The sequence below is a fragment of the Pelecanus crispus genome, chromosome 2 (assembly GCF_030463565.1).
Source record: "Pelecanus crispus isolate bPelCri1 chromosome 2, bPelCri1.pri, whole genome shotgun sequence".
NCBI classification, from domain to species: Eukaryota; Metazoa; Chordata; class Aves; order Pelecaniformes; family Pelecanidae; genus Pelecanus; species Pelecanus crispus.
Window position 1 is genome coordinate 78,580,344 of NC_134644.1, and position 20,461 is coordinate 78,600,804.

At 45.8% G+C, this 20,461-nt stretch overlaps 1 protein-coding gene across 3 annotated transcripts in view; it reads right to left on the reverse strand.

The window, feature by feature from the left end:
- Positions 1 to 11,697: 11,697 nt before the first annotated feature.
- Positions 11,698 to 20,461, reverse strand: part of RREB1 (ras responsive element binding protein 1) — a 123,273-nt gene continuing 114,509 nt past the window's right edge. The window contains exons 10-11 of one of the 3 annotated variants that reach the window (XM_075705467.1): positions 17,606 to 17,811; positions 11,698 to 12,417 (exon numbers count right to left, since the gene is read on the reverse strand). In XM_075705467.1, the coding sequence (XP_075561582.1) occupies positions 12,229 to 12,417; positions 17,606 to 17,811 (395 nt within the window). In that variant the 3' untranslated portion in view covers positions 11,698 to 12,228. Of the gene's footprint in view, positions 13,902 to 17,064; positions 17,812 to 20,461 lie in introns of all 3 variants that reach the window. The other 2 variants (XM_075705466.1, XM_075705468.1) reach the window with 2 other exon arrangements.

The window sequence follows — 20,461 nt, forward strand, 5'->3', positions numbered from 1 at the left end:
AAGGGCTGTTTCAGGAGTGTTTTGAAGTTACTTGAGACTTGCACAATACACTTCCATGGAGATAGTAAGACATAGCACTAGTGTAACTTGATGATAACTACATAGATTCATGTTATACCAGTTTAATCCCCTTACAGAACAGAATTTAGCAGCTTTACACCAGGAGTTCTCTTAAATACACAGAGGAATTGCAATTAACTTACAAAGGAGAGCAAAGCCAGAAAGATCTTTCAGTTTCTGCAAGAGTTGATAGGTGGGCTAAATAACATTATTCTGACATTTTTCCATTTATCTCTAAATTTTCCCAGGGATTTTTTTTTTAATCAAGTGATACAGATGATGGTTTGTGTAGATACAATCAACAGTCAGTTTAAGAATGACTGACTGTTTTGGATGATTAAGTCCAGATGATGTACTGCAACTGAAATGTTAAATTAACATTCACTTTCTTACCTGCTGACTTTCATTTATAAGTGAGATCAGATCTCTTGAAAATGGCTGCAGGTTTTTTGTAAAGTAAACTTGGATTTATTTTTTTTTTTTCTTAGCATTATGTAGTGTTGGTTTGGTTTTTTTTAAATAAAGCATGACTATGGCACCAAAAAGCCTGAGTGGTATGCTGGTGCTCTTTTCCTTGATAAGCAACCTGTAGTAGCAAATATGCAGAGAGTAAAAACATACTATTCTTAAAAAGCTGCTTTTCTACAAGTGTATTTGGAATGGGAATAACAGCAAGGAGGTATTGTGATGTTTTGGACAATGGACTAATGTTAACATTAAAATTCTTTGTAAGAATAAGGGAGGGCCCTGGGAAAGTGTTCAGTAAATTCTTGAATCCTGATCTGTTAAAACTGAGCCATAGTCCCCTACATTTCCAGAAATAATAACCTATTGTTAAACTGTAGGCAGCATGAAAAGAATCTGTTAAGACGCTTAAAGGCTGCTGAAGCACAAGGTTATAACAAGGCCAAACCCCTATAGCTTTAAAGCACATGCCATTGTCTGGCCAAGCAAACAGTAATATTCCAGGCAGTAATACTGAAAGTAGCAGTTCAAGCAGGTGTACTGCATCCAAACAGAAGAAGGTAAGGCTTGCTGGGGAAGAGAGACATTTTGTTTTGCTTTTGTTAGCTTAAAAATAAAGGATGCTAAGAGTCCTGTATTTGTGAACCACATCTGTGGATAAATAAGGGAAAACTTAAAAGCAGATGTGTTAAGATGTATTTTTAGCTCCCAGAAAACATAAAAATAACTCAAATTTGAAGTCTGCCTCATCTTTCCCTGAAAAGATCAAGATAGATTTTTTTTTGAGACTTCATATTGGTCTCTTTCTAAGCCAGACATTACAGTCTTAATTTCAGTAGGCTATTTTTCTGTCCCCTCATGTTAGTAGTCTTGATTATAAATGTATATTAATCAAGATGCAGTACAAGTTCAGCATTACAACATTCCGGTCCCTTAACTGGTGAGAGGAAACTTAACCTGTCTTTCCTGGTTGCTTTTGGTCTGTCCAGCTTACATGGAAACCACAGCTTGTCCTGGGCCTTAATAGAGTTTTCCCTGTGCTGCTTAAATTTGCATAATGAAACTGTAACTTAAGAGCTAGATCTTTCATGTAGTGAAGAGAATACTCAGAGTTAACATAGATAGCCGCACAAGTGTCTGAACAGGAGACATTTTCAGGATAACCTCAGTGTATATTCTAGTGAAACAGATACAGTCCTGCCCTACAGGGCCTGGATAGAGCTAGATGGTACAGTTTTCATGCAGATAAGGCTGCATTGGTGGACCATGTGTGATGAAGGCATTTACCCTGAAGATAAAATACAAGGTTCACTAGATGGAAGTTACTATAGCCAGCAATACCAAAAGGTGCCAGCTGAGGGATCTCCCAAGCCAGTGGCAGCTGTTTCTTGTAACGGAGAAGCCCAAGAGATCTTTAGTCCCTTCTCAAAGAGCAGCATCTAAATGGGTAGGCTAGAGCAACTGTGTCTGGCTTTTCTTAATCATTCTTTGCTATATCTTGGTCACTGAGGCAAGTCCGAGCACTGCATTTTTCTGTGCTTTTATGAAAATAATTGACAATGTGAAACTTAAACTCTGAAAAGCTGTAAATATGTATTTACATATTTTTATTTGCCTCCAAAAAAAAAAAAAGCCAGGGCTATAGCTACCTACAGGGTCAGCCTAAGGTATTGCAGAAGCAGGGGTAACAGTGATGCTGCATACGCACTGCTTCTTTTGTCATCTGGTTTCCTGGTCCTCGGCTCCTCAGCAAGGTTTCCTGCGCTTGAAGTTAGATTAGATTGGGCCATTTAACTCCATGTGCACCTTGACCATGTTCAGATACAAATAGGTCCACGTTCTGTCTCCAGCTGGGGTATTTTTTCCATGAAAACTGAACCAAAGAGGCCAGTCCATCCAAGCACTGAAGCCAGCTTCTTTGCGTGAGCCTGGATTCACAGCACTGCAGAAGCGAGCAGTGCGCAGGACCTTGCCATCACAGCACGCTTGCTGCCAACCTCAGCTGGCAAGCCCACCAGTAAGCTTCCAAGAGAGACAGAACGAACGAACAAACTCTCTTCTTTAGCAGGAGTCCACACAGAAAGGAGGAAAGTCTTAAAATACCCTCTTGCAGGTTTCCATTGGAAAGGAAAAGCTAGAATTTAAATAGCATCTGATGACTACTGCATACAGTATGGCAAACATTGCCGCCAAAATAACAGGTTATAATTAGAAGCAAATGTAAATACCCTAACAAACTTAATTATGAAGTGTGTTATATTTTCCTAGAGCCAGTATTTAAGACTTAGTTAATGCTTGGTTGGTTGTAATAATGGTTCATTCATAGAGAGTCAAAGTATTTCTCACAGCTGGAAATGGCTTTGTGCCCAACTACTACTAACCGGTTGCTACTACAAGCAAGCTGAAAACCAGGAAGCACATCTTGCTGTCAGGCACCACAGGAAAGGCAGTCTTTCAGAAAGAAAAAAAACAAATTAAACAGGATTTAGCTTGTATTTTAAAAGCCACACAACACAGGGACCATCTCCTTTCCAACATATTGGTAGTCTGACAGGTTGTGATACTGCAGCACCTTATTGCCACCACCCCCAACTAAAAGGTATTTTGAGGATGAAGTACGAGGCGTGGGTTGCAGTCCGATAGCCAGAACAATCGCTGGCTTTACTGAGCAGTGTTACTCCATGCTCATAGAGGGCAAGACATTCCCTCAAGGTCCTGTTGGGACTGAGCTCCCTCTGCTCCTTTAGGAAGCATCTCGCTGGGTGTCATTTACTGGGCCTTTAGTTAGGTGCAGCCTCCTCATGGTTACTCCAGTTTTCCTTTAGTGACAATCCCCACCAAGGGCCCATCGCCCCATCATTGCTATTTTGTTGACTTCGTAGAATTGCACCAAAAGCAGATGTCACTGATTTACTGCAGTGGTAATAAGTACAGGCCACCAAGGATCTGTTGGCAAACTGCAAAACAACCCACAGCTGCAGTTCAGTAAAACACTGCCACAAGGAACCCTGGGAGGAGCTGCTATCACTTTTAATTAAGTGTTGTTCAAATTAAGTACCTTCATTTTTAAGCAGGTGTTTCACTGCTGCTAAAGAGAATGTTTTCATTCAGGAAAAAACCACCACCTTCAAAACTTTTGAGAGGTGCATTCACCAGCCAAGTAACAACCGGATGCATTAAAAGCAGCACGCGGCTCTGTGTCCTGCGGCAAAGCGCGTTACCGTGAGGTGCACAGGTTGCTCAGTTCTCCAGATCCCTCCCTTTCCCTTACCTACAACCCTGGCAAGCTTTTCTAACCAGCTCGGCACCAATTCTAGGCTTCAGGTAGCTGTGTGAGAAGGCCTCTGTGGTTTCACCTCCAAAAGATACTGGCAGATAATGATCTGGACAGGAGACCAAAAAAAATCAAACTCGCTGTGTTGTGGTGCAGGCTTTTCATGGACTGCTGTGTATACGCAGGCAGCTTGATACTTTGGTTTTCTCCAGCTGTGGAGTATAATGGACCTGATGTATGTAACCTTGAAGCCTGTAAAGCTTTAGCCATATGAGTGTCATTGAAGGCAATGGAGGAAATGGTGTTAAGTGTCCTGCCACCAAAAAGGGATTTACTGGCAAAGCAAGCGAGTGTATGAGTATTGTGTCCCACTCAGCAGCAGCGCATGAGATAGCACGTGTCCTCCTATGTTCTGCCTCTTCCCCAGCTGCTACCCAGGAGCCCCATGCATCAAGTAGGGCCGTGCTGAAGTAGAGAGAGAGGAAAAGGGCAATGAAAAAGGTTACGGTTTTTTGTTTACAGCCAGGTTTTACCCAGTCACTTTTCCATTCCCAAGCATAGGTCACATGGTAAAGCTTGAGTTGCAAACACTTAGGAGAAATATTTACTGGTCAAAGCAAGCCTACATCTCACAACTAGCACTGCCCTCACCCTAAAATAAAATACAAATATTTCTTTTGGGTGCAGATTCATTAAAAGTCAGATGCTGCTCATTTAAAACAACGAATCTAGCTGCCAACCTAAGCTGTCATCATTCGCTGTACAACAAGGTAGCGGGAGATGGGAGGGAAGGTTAACACATTGATTCCTTTAGTTACCCAAACGTAACTGAACTCGTTCCTGCGCACGCTCCTTGGCTGAGGGCAGGGGCTGCTAGTCCTGCCTGCACACCCCCCCCACACCCACGCAGGACTGTTTCTTTGCATACTCGCTGCGGAGAGGCACGTTTTGCTGTTCCTCTTACCACGCATTATAGCGGAGCCACCGACCCCTCTGGCTGACATTTTGTCCTAACCTTTGCACATTTTTACGAGTAGCATGGCCACGCTCCCTATGTGGTTACAGGCTAAAAATTACTGATGGCAAGTCAGCCCACAGCAGAGCTGGCCTTTACCGCATTAACCTCTGCCTCCGAGATTATGAAAACAGATCAGGCCTTTCATGATGAAAAGCCTTTTCTCCAGCAGACTTCTCTCTTATTTACAGCCTCCTGTTAACTGATGTTCATAAGCTGCTTCACAACCCTTTGCTGAAAGGCCCTAGAGAAGTTCAAACGCTTTCACAACAGCGTATTCCAAACGCCCATCGTCCAGAGTTTCCTCATACGCTCCTGGCAGCTTTCCCTGCCAAACGAGAGATGAATCTGGCACGGGAGAAATAAACAAGCAGCACAGCAAAGGAGAAAGTTATTTTCAGTTCCTACTGCTCAGAAGGATTGCTACAAGGTTTTCTACCGCATTACGCGGTGAGGCTTGGTGAGCCAGAGAACTCTTCCCACTTGCTAGTATTTAACATATGAAAAACTCCTGCTTCCTTTGAATGTGGTTTTTTTTTTTAGGCTGAGAAGGGACTTGGGAACTGAAAGTAGGAGGCAATACTAGAATTTTTGGAAAGCCTCAGCAATGCTTTTCAACTCCATCTTTACTTAGTTTCAGCTCTACGGGGTGATTTCAGACGCATCCTGCAGTGAAGGCACCTTGGCCCCTTACCTAGGAATACTCTGAAGGTTTTCATTTGCCTAGAGAATTCAATCAGCTTTTCCCTCTGTCAGGCACCCCATTAACACTGTGACACACGCATGCAGACTACCTGTCCCTTACCTGAGGTGACACACGCAGCCAGTAACAGCAGGGTCGACATTCCTGTATCTGCCAGGCATCCCATTCCGTACAGTAACCTGCCATCAGCCTGCGCCTTCACTGCTGTCTTTGCGCAGGCCAACTTCCCTCTGCCTCTCCATTATCTGTCTCCCAGGCGTTGATCCACTTAACTTCTTTGAAAAAAACCCAACCTTACCAGAAAAATGGTTTCATAAATATCTTTTTACAGTACAAAAGTGCTCCTTCTTCAGCAGCACACAAACACACCACCACTTCTCCTTGCCCACACCCTCCCCTCCACCCCACCCCTTGCTTTAAACAGGGCCTCGCTGCCCAGGTGAAGCCACTGATGAGCCCTGGCAGCACACGGGGATGCTCTTGCAGCCTTTGCACCTGCAAGAGGTGCAGCTGGTGAGACATCCTAAAACACCAAATAATTCTGCCCCTCTCTGTGCTGTGCCCACCCCCAGGTCCTCCAGTAAGTCCCAAGCAAACACCAGGGCCAGCAAGTCCGTAACTTTTCACGGGACCAAGGGCACACACCGCCAGCATCTGACACCCGCTCAGCATGTAGGAGAAAGACCTTGTGCTTACGTGGTAGAGATTGGCCTTTCAGGGACTGGTGAGAAGGGGTTAAATCACCTAAAACTGCATCCCAAATAACACAGCCCTCAGCTGAGGTGACGAGGAAAGACACCGGGTGCGGCCATGTGGAGAAAGGCCAAGAGCTTCCAACTTGCTGAGTGCAAGTCCCTGCACCTGCGGGACACGATTTAGGCTCCGGAGGGGGCTGCATGAACAAAATGCTTTTCCTGCTCGTGTTCTTACTTCAAAACCAGAGGAACAGACTTGCCACCGCATACTCCCTCAGCAGAGCTGCTGCCTCAGGAACCCCAGCTGTGCTGAACCTCCTGTCGTTTTAGAGATATTTCCACTTGCTCTAATCCTGTGACCCAGCAGGGCACCGATTGCCCGACACTGGGGAAATCCTGTGGTCTGCCAGCAAATCTGCAGGTATCAGTCACCAGTTCTCAGATAGTGAAAACAATATGCTCCTGGACATTTGTCTCCCGTTTCTGCGTGTGCACGTGAGGACACGGGGCAAGGAGGGCACTCCAGCTCCAGTGTGGGGCTGGAAGTCAAACCCAAACCCAGGAGCTCCAGAGCATGCCCAGGGGTCACCACAGTGACACGGTGCTACCAACCTGCAGTACGTACGCAGCCAGGCAGCCCATCATAATGGGCTTAAGCTGTGCCAGGGGAGGTTTAGGTTGGAAATTAGGAAAAATTTCTTTACAGAAAGGGTGGTCAAGAATTGGAACGGGCTGCCCAGAGAGGTGGTGGAGTCACCATCCCTGGAAGTGTTCAAAAATCGGGTAGATGTGGCACTTCGGGACATGGTTTAGTCTAGTCTACCCTTGATTGGTTTAGAGTGGACTTGGTAGTGTAGGTTAATGGTTGGACTGGATGATCTTAAAGGTCTTTTCCAACCTAAACGATTCTATGATTCTATGATTCTATCTCCCCACGTCAGCCACAGCACGGGCACTCTAAGATGGAGATGCCTAGTCACATAATGTCATCCCACTAGCAGGTTAGATACATACCTGTCCCCCTGCATACGCACATTTTCTTCCCCCATCCCGAAACCTCAGACCGTTTTTTGTGAAACATTCAGCTCCTCTCTGACAGGAAGGAGGTTTTCAAAAGCCCCCAAAGTCAAAATGTGGCTCTTCCACTTCCCTTATTTAAACAGATGGGGGAGCAAACCCTAGCATCTTCCTTCTTGCCTATTTTGCTGTTGCAGCACAGTTGCAGCGAGCTTCTCCCCTGCCAGGTGGTTACAATTACTGCCCAGGAAAGGGACTGGAGAGGAAAAGCACTGCACGCAGCTCCCAGGCTGGAGAGCTCAGGTGACCCATGTCACCAGAAGATACTGGTGTGTTGTACAGGTTTCACTCACTTTCCTCCCTGGTGTCGGCTGCTCAGGTACCCAAGTCCTGGGAAATGCCAGCGTGGCCCATTTTTCCACAGTCTGGCAGTTAGAGATGTCCCGATTAAACATCCAATCAAATGCATTTCTCCATCCTTTTCTTTTCCTGCGTTATCAGAGTGGATGATAAAAGATGGTGCCTCTTAGACTGACACACAGAAAGTGCCAGTTATTCCATGCTGGGGTCTTGCGTCTCCCTTTGGCAGGCAATCCAACCTTCAGGGTTTCCAAAAGTCACATTGTTGATCCCACCTTAACTCCTGAACTCTACAGAAATGCCTAAAGAAAAAGCCACGTGTGATTCCCCAAACCAGAGGCTTGTGAACAAGGAAAGATTTCAAGCAAACTTTTGCCCCTTGCCTTCCTTGCTAGTTGAGTCGTGACTAATCTAATTTTGTTTGAGAAAGACTTTTTTCAACAGAGCAGGGCCAAACACTATGTTAGTAGTATCAATGGCAGATCATTTCTCATTGTATTCACTTTCTGAAGATCTGAAGTGTAGGTATAGAGCCCTCCCATCCCCCAAACGCTGGGTACTTTGTGACAGCTGGATAATGGAAAACAAATACTTTTATTCCTTTCTCTTTACCAGTTTGCATTTCAGTATCAGTAAATATGCACAAGATGCTGTAGCCAGGCTCCATATCCTACTTTGGGACAGCCAGTTTTCACCCAAGCCTGGCTATCTCAAACCAGCCCCCCCGGCTCATCCGCTTCCAAAAAAACTACCCTCCTGGCGCCCCTTGCCGCCAAGGCATCCCCGTGCTGGCAGAGGACTTGGGTCTTCCCCAAACCTTAACATTTTGGGGTGAGCACGTGGACTCCACACCTGAGGCACTGCTGTGAGAGAGATCCACAACACGGGGGCTGTGCCGCTCTCTCCACCCACGTCAAGAATTAGCCTGTGGCTTCGCCTTCAAAATGGTGGGGAAAAAAGCTTTAGGGAATGAGGGAAGGAAGCAGCAAGTTGGAGGAGGCACATGGAGACACCACCACCACCACCACCTCCCCACCCCTCGGTCAACCCGATGTTTCGGGCCAGCTCTAGCTACCGCCGCCGCAGGAGTTAGGGCGGGGAGGAGTGGAGGCAGGAGGAGGAAGAGGGAAATGCCAACAAGGAGCAAAGTTCAGCCGGCCCGCAGGACGCTACCCTGTCGAAGGCGAGAAAAGCGGGGAAATGCCCAACTCGGGGATGGTCACAAAGTTAGGCAGAAGGAGAAAAGGGCTGGGTACACAAATTGCACCCTTCCATGGCCAAAACCCACGTGCTTTCTAAGTTGTCTTTTTCATAAGTAAGTAGTCACAATCACCTCCTAGCCACAGAAACTCATCCCATTTGCTTTTACACCTCATGACAGGTCCCCACACCCTTTGGATGCGAGCTTTCCCATCCGTCCCGCAAGACGGGAGAGGGAAGAAAGTGGTTTTCCGCAGGTTTCCTCCCTCAGACATCTCGTTTCCGCCCCTCCAGCCCACCCAGCGGTAGTTCAGAGAGCCCTGCCTCATCGGGTGCCCTTGGCTGGGGGCCGGGCTGGCCGGCGGACCCGTTTTCTTTGAACCTGTCCCCGCTGGGCGGTGAGGGACCAGGTTCCGCACCGGAGCGCTGGGGGGAGTTCCAACCTGTGTCACGAAGGTACGGGAGGCTAGAGGGAGGAAGGCAGCGGCGCTTGACCCCCCCGGGTACGTCTCTCTGATTCCGAATCTGGTTCGCTTCTCTACCAGAAAGAGCCATCCCACCAGGACTTAGGAAGATGCGGATGCTTCAGCTTCGCTGCAATTCCCTGGCCTCCAGAACTGGATACGCAACCCGGATGATTCTTTGTCTCACTGTCCCGTGAACCGCTTTATTTCTAGGAAAGCATGTAAAATGCAGCTAAGGTGGCTCCAGCAAGCTAAACCAAAGGACTTCTCTCTTTTTTTGACACATGCACATGGCTTTCAAACACGTCCTGAAGATTTCACAGCCATTCACATTTATGTAAAAATAAAACTACGGTGGCAGAAACCTACCTTGTTTACACAGAAAATGACCGATACGCTGTTAATCACAAGGTGCCAGAAGGACGCTTGCTTACACGATCACGGGGCTACAGTTAATTAAAAAAAGGAGAGAGAACCCTGACCCAGCGCCTGTGCAGGAAAATCAGCACCAAAGCACCTTCCTGCTGTCTTTGGTTGCTACGTTAAGGAACAGCACCGAGAGCAAAAGCACCATTTCAAAGGGGCTTGACTACCAGAAAATGGCAGTCACTGGTTTGACCGTAGTCAGTGGTGTGACTACCAGAAAATGATGGTCAAAATGAACGTGAATTTTCAAAGTGCTACAATCCTCTCCAATTCAAACTCAGTCCAACTGAAGGAAGAGAAAGAGCGATGCCATTTACACAGATAAGCTCCAGCCTGTACGTCGTCCTCTAGCAGAGAAGTCTGAAACCAAGTTACAACAAACCCACAAGAAAAGCCACGTCCATTTTGTAACCTATAATTTTTAAATATAACATTTTATTGCTTAGATGGTTTGATACAGAACAACTTTTACTTTTTATTTTGAATTTGGAAGTACTGTACAACTGAATAAAAAGAGGAATAAAAGTACCAAAACAAATGTGTGATTCTCTGTTCATGTGGCATAAACCAGTCTTGTACACAATTCGTAGCAGCAGTTTAAGTTCCCTTTAGAAAAATATGAATTCTACACATTTATTACTGTTTCCTGCATGGGATGAAATCACTAGGATTAAACTTCCTTCGTGGAGAGAGAGAAGAGAAAGGAGACACACAGAGAGGAGAGAGAAGATGATGAATCATTCTGAAAATGGAATCAGACTGTCACATAGCCCCCAAGAGTTATTTCACAACAGCCTCAAAAAAGGTTCTCTTTTTTTTTTTTCCTTTTTCCCGTGGTTTTTTTTTTTTTTTTTTTTTTTTTGCGCTTTCACAGTCAAGTGCTTAATGTAGTGATTGAATTATCTCAATGTTAAGTCCATTGCAACTCAGGCAAAAGAATTTCAGAAGATCCTTTTTTTTTGTTTGTTTTTTGTTTTTTGTAAAAGCCCTGAGAGAGGAAAAAAAAAATAAAAAGATTCAAACAAAAATCGTATAGAGACAAATTAGCTGAACATGCAAACTAAAGCCTAAGATTCACCCATAGTTTAAACACATTATAAATTTCACAGTTTAATATTGGGGGAGGAGGGGAAACAAAAAAAACCCAACAACAGCAATGGTTCTCAGTCAAACTCAACTAATAAAAATGTCAATAAAATGTGGCAAGATCTTATACTCTACTAGGATATAGATAAAGGCTAAATAAAGCTTTAAATCAATAGTGATTATTGCTAGCAGATGTCCCGGCAGGCTGCTGGGAATTAATTACTTGCTACATTGTTCTGCAGCATATAGTTTAGTAATGGCTTCTCCCCCACAGTATTGCGCAGTTTAGTGTGGAGAGTTGCAAAAAAAAAAACCAAAACCAAAACAAAAAAAACCAGAACGACAAAAACCAAAATATACCCAAAATAATAATAATAATTATTATAATAATTATAATAGTAATAACAATTTAAGGGATGCGTGAACTGGTTTTAATTAAGTAGAATGCACCTGGGTAGAGTTTCAAATGAATCATTGGTTGCGACTGATTTATCTATATCTGGCGTTAGCTTCGTTTCTGAACTGGTTCAAACATCCCTATTTAAAAAAAAACAAAAAAACCAAAAAACCAAAAAAAAACCAACAAAAAAAATAGAAATCACATATACCTCAACCATTTTTTCTTATTCTATTTGCAAGAATATTACTCGAGAACGTTTCTCTTCCTTTGAATTCTGGACAGTGAGATTTCAGTCTCCAGAAATTTTCGGAGAATTTTTAATATAGATATAGATATATATAGATATATATATATATTATATAATATAGACTGGGTCCGAGGCCCACTTCCTCCATGTCTGGTGAGAGCAGGAAAAGCGATTCTGCGGGGGGGAGGGAGGGAGGGAGGGTCACAGTGCGGGGCGGGCTGGGGGGCTGCAGTGGTGGAATAGCACAGTGAGGCTCCGGCAATGCTATTATGGCTCTGTCTGTCCCAGAGGTCATGACTGAAGGACAAGTAACAAACAACAACAAGGACAACAACAACAAGGACAACAAAAACGCTGGGCACTCCTAAAAATGCGCAGCTACAGTAGGATACATTTCACTTAACCCCTTCAATATTGGTGGCCGGAGTGTCACCTGTTGCCGGCAACAGGAGCCCTACGGAGAAATTCCAGCTGCCAGCATTAAAGGGGTTAAACTATTGATATGAAATTTAGACACACACCTCAAGTCTTCAAGCATCAACCCCAAAATCTCAGGAAGAATTCTTTTTTTTTTTTTAATTTATTTTATTTATTTTTAACATGTCTTATATCTGTAGTTTTATTACCAGTAGTATTTTCTTGCTCTAGAACATGACAGTAGCAAGATGACGGTAAGGCTCGCATTTCTCTCTTGCTTGCTTTCAACTGGAAGACGGGAGTAACTTTGCTCTTTAAGTAACGCACGCTGTCACCGATGCGATTGCAACAAGACTAATCTAGTACTCGCAGTGCCTTTCTTACGCGCTTGGAGGGGCCTTACACGGCCCCGCTCTCGCACACCTCTCCCCCCAACACACACGCACGCAACACGCACCCACCCACACGCACGCACTCGCACCCCACCACGAGTGAGATGTTCCCCTGTACCGGTGTGATGATACCTCGCTGGCCTCCGTTTGACTCTCCGGTCAGAGGAAGGGTTTCATTTAAAGTACAGTAGAAGAGCTGCAACATAAGAAGAGGAGCTGGTGAAAGCGTTAAGTCAAAAACATTTCGAGAGGGGATCCAAGCTGCGTTATACGTCTGCGTGGGCAAATATTGCCCATTGGTTTCTGCTGACTGCAGAGACAAGCGAACTGATGGATTTATAAAATAATAATAAAATAATAATAATAATAATAATATACTGAAGCAAATCAAACATATATAACAGCGGGTGCATAATTTCCATAGGTTACGTTGCTATGTAACTCTTCTCTGTATACACGCTCAGTCCACGACGGCCAGAAAATCCCCCTAGGATTTAGAAGACCATTTCTAATGCTGAAAAGTGGAAACAAGCGTGAGGTTGAAATCGTTGTGTTTCCTGCTTTTGGCTTGAACCACTTTGAACACCTTCAACTGCCACGTTGTTCAGGCCTGGAACAGGCTTAATGCTCCACCATGTGGCAAATGCAAGAACATCTACTGAGAAAAAACAATACATCAACATTTCATCTGCATTTCCTCTGACTATTTCATATGAAATTCACATAATTTTTCTTCCAGTTATTGGCTGTGGTATCCAAGGGCCTCCCACCCCACTGCCCCCATTTCCAGCTCAGAGAACAAACACAGCGACTATCACAGATATACAAGAACAAGCTCACGCACACCAATACAAAAGGTAACATTAATGCTTAAATGAAAAAGGTCCTCTCCAAATAATTCATTAAAATATTAAAAAAAAAATCATTTCTGAAAAAAAAATCTATGATACCAAAAGATCTAATAAAGTAGTAAGGCACTCAAATCAGTATATACTGTAGTCTCTTGCATTATTATACTGAAAGGCATATGGCACCGCGTCCAGTCTGCCATACTCTCCCCACAGCTGTAGGTCGCTCTTCCAAAAACAAAGACTCCGGAAACCTTGCTCTGCGGGCTTCAGTTTGCATGCTGGGATGGGTCCAACCTCCTAGCAAGTCACTCAACCCCCAAGAGCTGAGGCGCACTGTCTGCAGAGGCAAGGATGTGATTCATGGGAGACTTTTTGTTGTGCATCTCCAGCACGTCTTGAATGAAACCTGAGGGCCTCTCGTGCTCGGAGCTACCCCGAGGTTCCTGCTCTTTTGCTGTCTGTTTCTGTGCACTCTTGGCGGGCTCCGCGAGGCAGGTGCCGGCTCCTCGCCCGCTCGGCCTCTCCTCTCTGCCGGGGGAGTCCTTGGCCGCGCCAGCCAGGGACTCTTTTCGGCTTCCCATGAGTGATGATGTATGGCTACCGATGCCCCCCGCGGAGTCGCACTCGTTTTCTGAGATGGGGTTGGTGCCACTGTGGCTAGACTCGTTTTCGCTGTCTTCTCCACACCTCGACTGGGTCTCCTCCTTGTCGCTCTCCTTCCCATGGTTTCGGGCATTTTTGACTTTCTGGTGTATGCGCTGGTGACGAACCAGGCTGTGTTTCAGAGTGAAGGTCCGTTCACAGGTTTGACACTTGTACGGTCTCTCACCTAGAAGAGAATTCAAATACAAAGTCAGCCATAAGGTCACAAACGCACCTCCCTCTTGTTTCAAGCAGTGTAAGAAGCTCTACACTTCAGAAATTCAGTACCTGTATCAAACACGGACGTCGCATTTAATCAGATTTTTTGCTTCTGTACTAGCAAACTAGCTGATGGCATGCAAGCAGGAATACAGATAAATCCCTTGGGGCACAAATGAAAACCCAAAACTAAGTGTCTTGAGATTTCTACAAGCTTGGTATGGCCCTGCACTAAGGAAGGGAGGAAGACCATAAGCCCCAGGTGCTCGTTAGCATCCCATCTAATTCAGTCAGCAACTTTTCTGGAAGAAGTTTGCAGTCGTCCTCTGGAGCCCAAAAGCCTTTGTGAAACCAGCCCACCACGGGGCTCCCCGCTGCAGGCCAGCCCCTGATACACGCAGAGAGAGAGGACTTGAGATGGAAGGATGAGGATACCGCCCAGGTAACTGTGGTCAACAGTGGTCAACCTAAAAACCGAACTGAACAGCACATGAGAAAACATCTCCCTCTCTCTTAGATGCTGACAGATGGGCAAGGATGAAATGCGCAAGTTAATCGCTGAAGTCGAAGAGAAGCTGTCAGGAATTACCCTTGCCACAACAGCCCCGCCTCTCCCTGTGAAGCAGAAGACAGTATCACCATGTTTCAAAGCGGACACAGAGCAGCTAAAGGACCTAAACTTGTCAGGCATTCATGGGACACAGGAGGTGTCTGTTAGAGGCGATCAAAATTTACTGACCGAGTGAAAAATGCCTGCCTCGGGATGTTATTTACCGAGCAGCTGGTGCTCCTCAGACCACTGGTGCTTTAGGACAGGAGTGACATGTGAAAGCCCCTGAAAAACCTCTTCACGCCCACTCCAGAAATGCTACTCCGAGGACAAAATTCCTCCTCTTATTTTGCAACATTAAGCCGCAGAGCAGCTGCAGGCATCCTCTGCTGTAATCAACAGGTAGTCTGCTCCGATCTCAGAGCTGCTTTTTGCACCTGAAGTGCTCGAATACTTTCCTAAGCATGAGCTCATCAGAAAACAAAGCAACCACAGCCCCACAGACAAAATTCCCCCAAAGTCCCAACCAAGCACAGTGCCCCAAGGTGCCGTCTGCCCTGAAGAACAGAAGGTCCCACCCTGACCGCTTCATTCTCTGTTTCCTATTGCACCTATTAAAGATTTTTCAGTGCTGCAATTCCATCAAGACACCATCTTGTGCCAACGAGCGTACACAACAAGACACTTGCGGCTCATTTCTCACTTGTAATAACGCTTGGGATCATTAAAAGAAAACCAATGACAAACTTGAGGTGGCTGGCTGAAATGTGCAAGTACATCCTGCCCTCCCTGGGAAGCCTGACACTTTTTGGAAACGTTTCTCTCCAGTGCCCTGCTTGGGCATCTGCTATCAAGGGAGGGCACGGCTCCCCGGGAGCATTTTCGGCCGACAGCCTTTGCCCATCTGGCACTTGGCTGTGGCCGACGCAGCGCCATGGCTCACCCTGCACTTGGGCAGGCGGCACCGGAGCACCCCGCAACTATTTGCTGGGAAGCAGCCGGCACTGGGAGAATGAAACGTTTCCAGCCCAATTGCCATTCAGCAGGCAGACAGAAGTTTCTTGCACACTTCAGTGTGTCCCAAACGTTCCTCTTCTGAGTAAAGGAATTCCAAAACCTTACAGTTATCCTTAAAAAACCCCCCGCATTAAAACCAAAGTATAAGCGATGTTACAGCCTGACGGTATTTTGTCTATATAGCTGAACAAGTGGGAAGGAGAGAAGGAGGAGGAGAGTCAACCCACAGTATTGAGGCAAAATCCTCAGCTGAACACGCGTTGCTTTAGCAGTGAAGATAGGTGGTATTTACAGATATTAAATTTGAAGAAAGCACCGACCCAGGTTCCTATTCAACACCTATTCTATGTTAAAACATCCACCAGTGTCATAGAGAAACAAATGGGAAAAAAAAGTACTGACAAGACCTGCATAGCTCAGCATGCAATGAAAACAATTAAAACATACGGTGTGGGAATCTCCACAGGCACACACCAGTGTGTCATTTTGGGGTAAAGCTCAGTACTTTAGATATTAGCATTGTTCCAAGACTTCTGAATTTAGTATGAAAACAAGCACAAGAATGGGACCCATCCCCTGTTTCACTTGTGGCTCAATGCCAGATGAAAACGGGTCAATTTTGCACTCAAGAGGTCCATATTTATGATTCAGAAGGGTAAAAAGTTTGGTTAAGGCAACTGTCTTTGGTGTAGTTTATTAAACATCACTGTCAATTACAGCACAAATATTTTGTTAATCACAAAGATCTTGCCTTCAGCAAAGAGTACCTTCAAAGATAAAAAATGTCAAACTGCACCGCTCTTCCCATGTCAGGGCAGCTCGCTGACAGGTAAAATGCATCATTAATAAGGATACATTAATAAGGATGAATGATTAATTCACCTTTGAGCTGGCTCATGGCTTCACCTCCTTTGCATGGTACTGCTGCAAACTGTGTATTGCATAAAGTGATCCCACATATTTTAACTGACAAGTCAAGTCATCGGACAAGCGTTTTAGTACCTGTGTTCCACTTTCCCTGTCCAAGCCTGAATGAAGAGCAGGGTGCTCACCGTAGCTTTGCCTTTCACTCAAGCAACAGGTCACGCAGATCACCAGCACATTACCCATACCAGGCTTAGATAATCAGACAAAACCAGACTCTCCCTCTCTAAACTTTCACTCAGAGATTAAGTCTTTGATCATATACTGCCTGGTTTCTCCACTGCTCCCTCAAAATACCAGGAAGAGGTAGAGCCACACGCACATGCCAAGAAGGGAGTCAGAAGCTGGACAGCAAAACTGCCCAGGGATCTCCATACTTGCCCTCAGCCCTAAACTCTGCAAGCAAGCATCGGGAAAAACAGTTTGGGAATTGAAGATGCTGACAATTCCCGCTCCCTTGATAGGCTTTGTATGCAGCATGGGGGATTGGGGCAGAGAAGACACCTTGCAGATACCAGTAGGACTAAAAGCAGTGTCTCCAACCTCCAGTGCTAGCAGCAATGGTGCACCTACAGAGCAGATGCCTCAGTCTGGTGGCAGACCTGCTCGTAATCTGTTCTGCCCTCACGTCTCCTCTTACCTGTATGAGACCGCATATGTCGCGTCAGATCTTGCAGAGACCAGAAACGCTTGTTGCACACAGTACAGACTTTCTTTCTTTTGTCTGCTTTTGCAGTACTCTTAGCCCCATCAGTCTTTGGTTTTTTGTCATCACTGCTCTTCTCAGTGGACTTTCTCTCTGTGCCTTCCCCCTCAGAGATGCTTTCGCTCTCTTCATTCTCCTTTCCTGTTGCCTCACAGTCCACAGGAGACTCCACTACCTTCAAGTCCATCGGAGACTCTTCCTGCTCAAGACCCGAGTCCTGCATCGAGGGAGCTCCTGCATCATCCTGAATGCTTTTGCTTTCATCCTCACTGCTCCTTTCATCCTTTCTGTCCTCACGAGTGTGGGCCTTTTTGTGACGGCTAAGAGTGCCAGCAAACTTGAAGGTTTTGCCACAAATGTCACAGGCATGTTTCCTTTCAGTCTGAGAACTCCTGCCTGCACTCTGGTCACTCTCTGCCAGCTTGAAGTCCATTAATTTGCTGGCAAAATTGAGGTCAAGACTTTTGTTACTTACAGAATCTTCCTCAGGGCCCTCTTCATATCCATCCGCTTTTTCTTCGGCATCCTCTTCTGCCGGAAGGGAGTCAGCCTTTTGCTCCTCCTTGGGGCCGCACTCACGCGCTGGTAGCTCTGTTATTTCCTCTGGCTGTTCCTTCTCGCAGGAGGTCAGGTCCAAGACTTCGTTTCCTGTCGCTAGTGTCTCCGCATCAGACTGGCTGTCTGCAAGCAAACAGAGAGAAACTTTCAGTGGGATGCTCTCTGCTAATTCACAACTACCAGCGGTAAGGCTGCGCACGGACCCACGAGCATTGCTTCTGATCAAGCGTCCCAACATCTGTTTCTCTTATCTGTGACCCAGGGCAGTAACTTACAGCTGAAAAGAGATCAAAACACCACAGAACCCAATTAACAAGATAAAAATTTGTAACCAAATGACTTCTCTTCCAAAATACACTCACTTTCTTGGCAGTTTCTTGAAGTCACTTTTAATATAACCACTTTTACCAGAGAACACAGAATGCTGAGACATCAAAGAAGAGTTGCGATCACTACTATTACAAATACACCGTACCAGAGACACATGGATGTATTATTTAGAATATTTCATGTATGAAATTTGGATATAGGTGGAAGTAATATACAGTCACATATTAATCAAACTAACTTATAAACTCTAAGTAGTGGGAGACACTTTTCAAAGGGAATGTAAAGGCCTCATGCAACCAACTGGTACAATTAAAAGTTAAAGGTTAGCGCAGAAAATAACACAGAGGTCAGTTAAAAAAGTTGGGTACACATCATATAAGCAAAAGATGCAAAACCCGCTTAAGACATCCATCTTAATCACCTCCTCTGCTTCCTTATCAGTTTGTAGCATTAACATTGCTGAAGACGTAACGTGTTGCAAAAAAGAAAACAGAGAAGGCGCTTAAGGAGAACAAAGGGCTGGAGCTGTACCTCTTCCAAACGCCATACAAATAGTGTACGTGTAAATAGGAAATAAGCTGGACTGGATCTGGAGGCCAAAGCTGACAATGATGCACGGCATATAACTGCATCCCCAGTGCCACTTTCCAGCAACCGATCCAGAAGACGAACTTAGCAAGCTGTGCTTTCTGAAAGTTGAACCTTTCCTTGCTTTAAGTCCTCCCCTCCACCCCCTTCTTGTTGACAGCATGCAGTCAAGGGAGCACACAGCCTAACAGGCATTCCAGCATTCATCTGCATGCCTGATAGCTGCTAAGTAACTACAGGGATTTAGAAACACTAGTAGAGCAGTTTAAGTTCTCCGTTTGACATAGTACAACATCTGCTTGTCTCCGAATTGCCTAGATTTCCTATTACAGGCTTTTTTCCTAAGCAAGGGGTAATGACAGAAGACAAGAAGATAGTTCTCGGACACTTAGTAGTTCGAATGCAACGTAACTTGCACTGACCCCATCTCCTTGCACAAATGATAGTAAATGGCCATTAAACAAATGTCAAAGCTAAGCAGCATTTCCAGTAATCGTGAACAATCACTTAGTAGAGCATAATCCTTGATACGCTTTTTCTTGGAGGGGAGAAAGGGGAAGAAGTGACCTGTCAAAAAAAATAATCTCACCTTTTTATCAAAACAGATCCATTTACATAGACAGTGGATTACACAAAAGCTTTCCACAAAGTTCATTGCTCATCTAATTATCTGCCCATTAAAACACACAACCGAGCCATAATCTCTGTATAATGCTAGAGAATTCGAGGATGTGACATCTGAAAAAAAAGGTCACCTACAAGTGCCCTATGAATCTGCATTTGAATTCTGTGTTTTGACTCATTGCTTATCTCCTGGCTATAATAAGGGGGGGGGGGGGGGGGGGGGGGGGGAAGGCAAGCTGTGATAAACAAAAAGAGGTAATTTCTAAAATTCAAGCTGAAATGCCAATGCATAGTAATTAAGGGGAAGCACTGCTCTGCAATGCAGAGCAACGGGCGCCAGGCACATATGAGAAGCTGGGCCCACGCATGGTGCTCCTGGATGCAAGGCAGGTAGCTCAGTCTCACAGCTGCCGCTGCAGGCAAGAGAGTGAGCCCAGCAGCCAAGCCCAGGCTCTGTCTACACAGGGGATACATTTAAAAAGGAATCATGGCTATGGGTTCCTGCCTGCTGTCTTCTTCCACACACTGCACTGGGGGCAGGACGAGCGCGTCTGGCTCTCCCTGGCAGTGCCTCGCCTTGGCCCGAGAGCGGGGATGAAGGGAAGGACTAATTGCAACCGATGTGACTCCCTGCTGCTGCCGAAAGGGTCCTTGTGCTTCCCTGGCCGCCCACTCGCGCCCCAGCCCTGGCACAGCCCTATCATTCACACGGCTGCACAGTGACCGGGGCCTTTTTCGCCAGAACACGGGGTTATGCTGGACTGAAACGACTCTGTAATCACCGCTCCCTTTAAGGCTAAGGGCAGGAGGAAAGGGAAAGAACAGGGAAGAGGAGTTTCCTCCCCAGCAGCCTTTGGGTGCTACCATCAGAGACATATCTGTGGACGATGGATGAAGAGACAAAACCAGAGTGACAAAGTGGGTCTGAGGCACAAAGACCTTGAAGTGACACCACCAGACAGCACCTAAAACTTCTGCTGCACCCCCGCCACCGGTGCGCATCCTCAGCAAGGTGGGGGCCACTTCCCAGCAGGCGTGGGCCACCCCGTCCCATGAGGAAACGCTCCCCTGAGGGGACGCGTGTTAGACAGGCCAGAGAACGCCTGCAAGCACAGCACGCAGGGGGTTCAGGAGGGAGCAAGGCAGGAAACCCCGTGAGCTCTGTTAAGGTGGAGAGGAATGAAGAGCACAAGGAGACCGAGATCGAAGGACCTCCCCTTTTATCGTACCA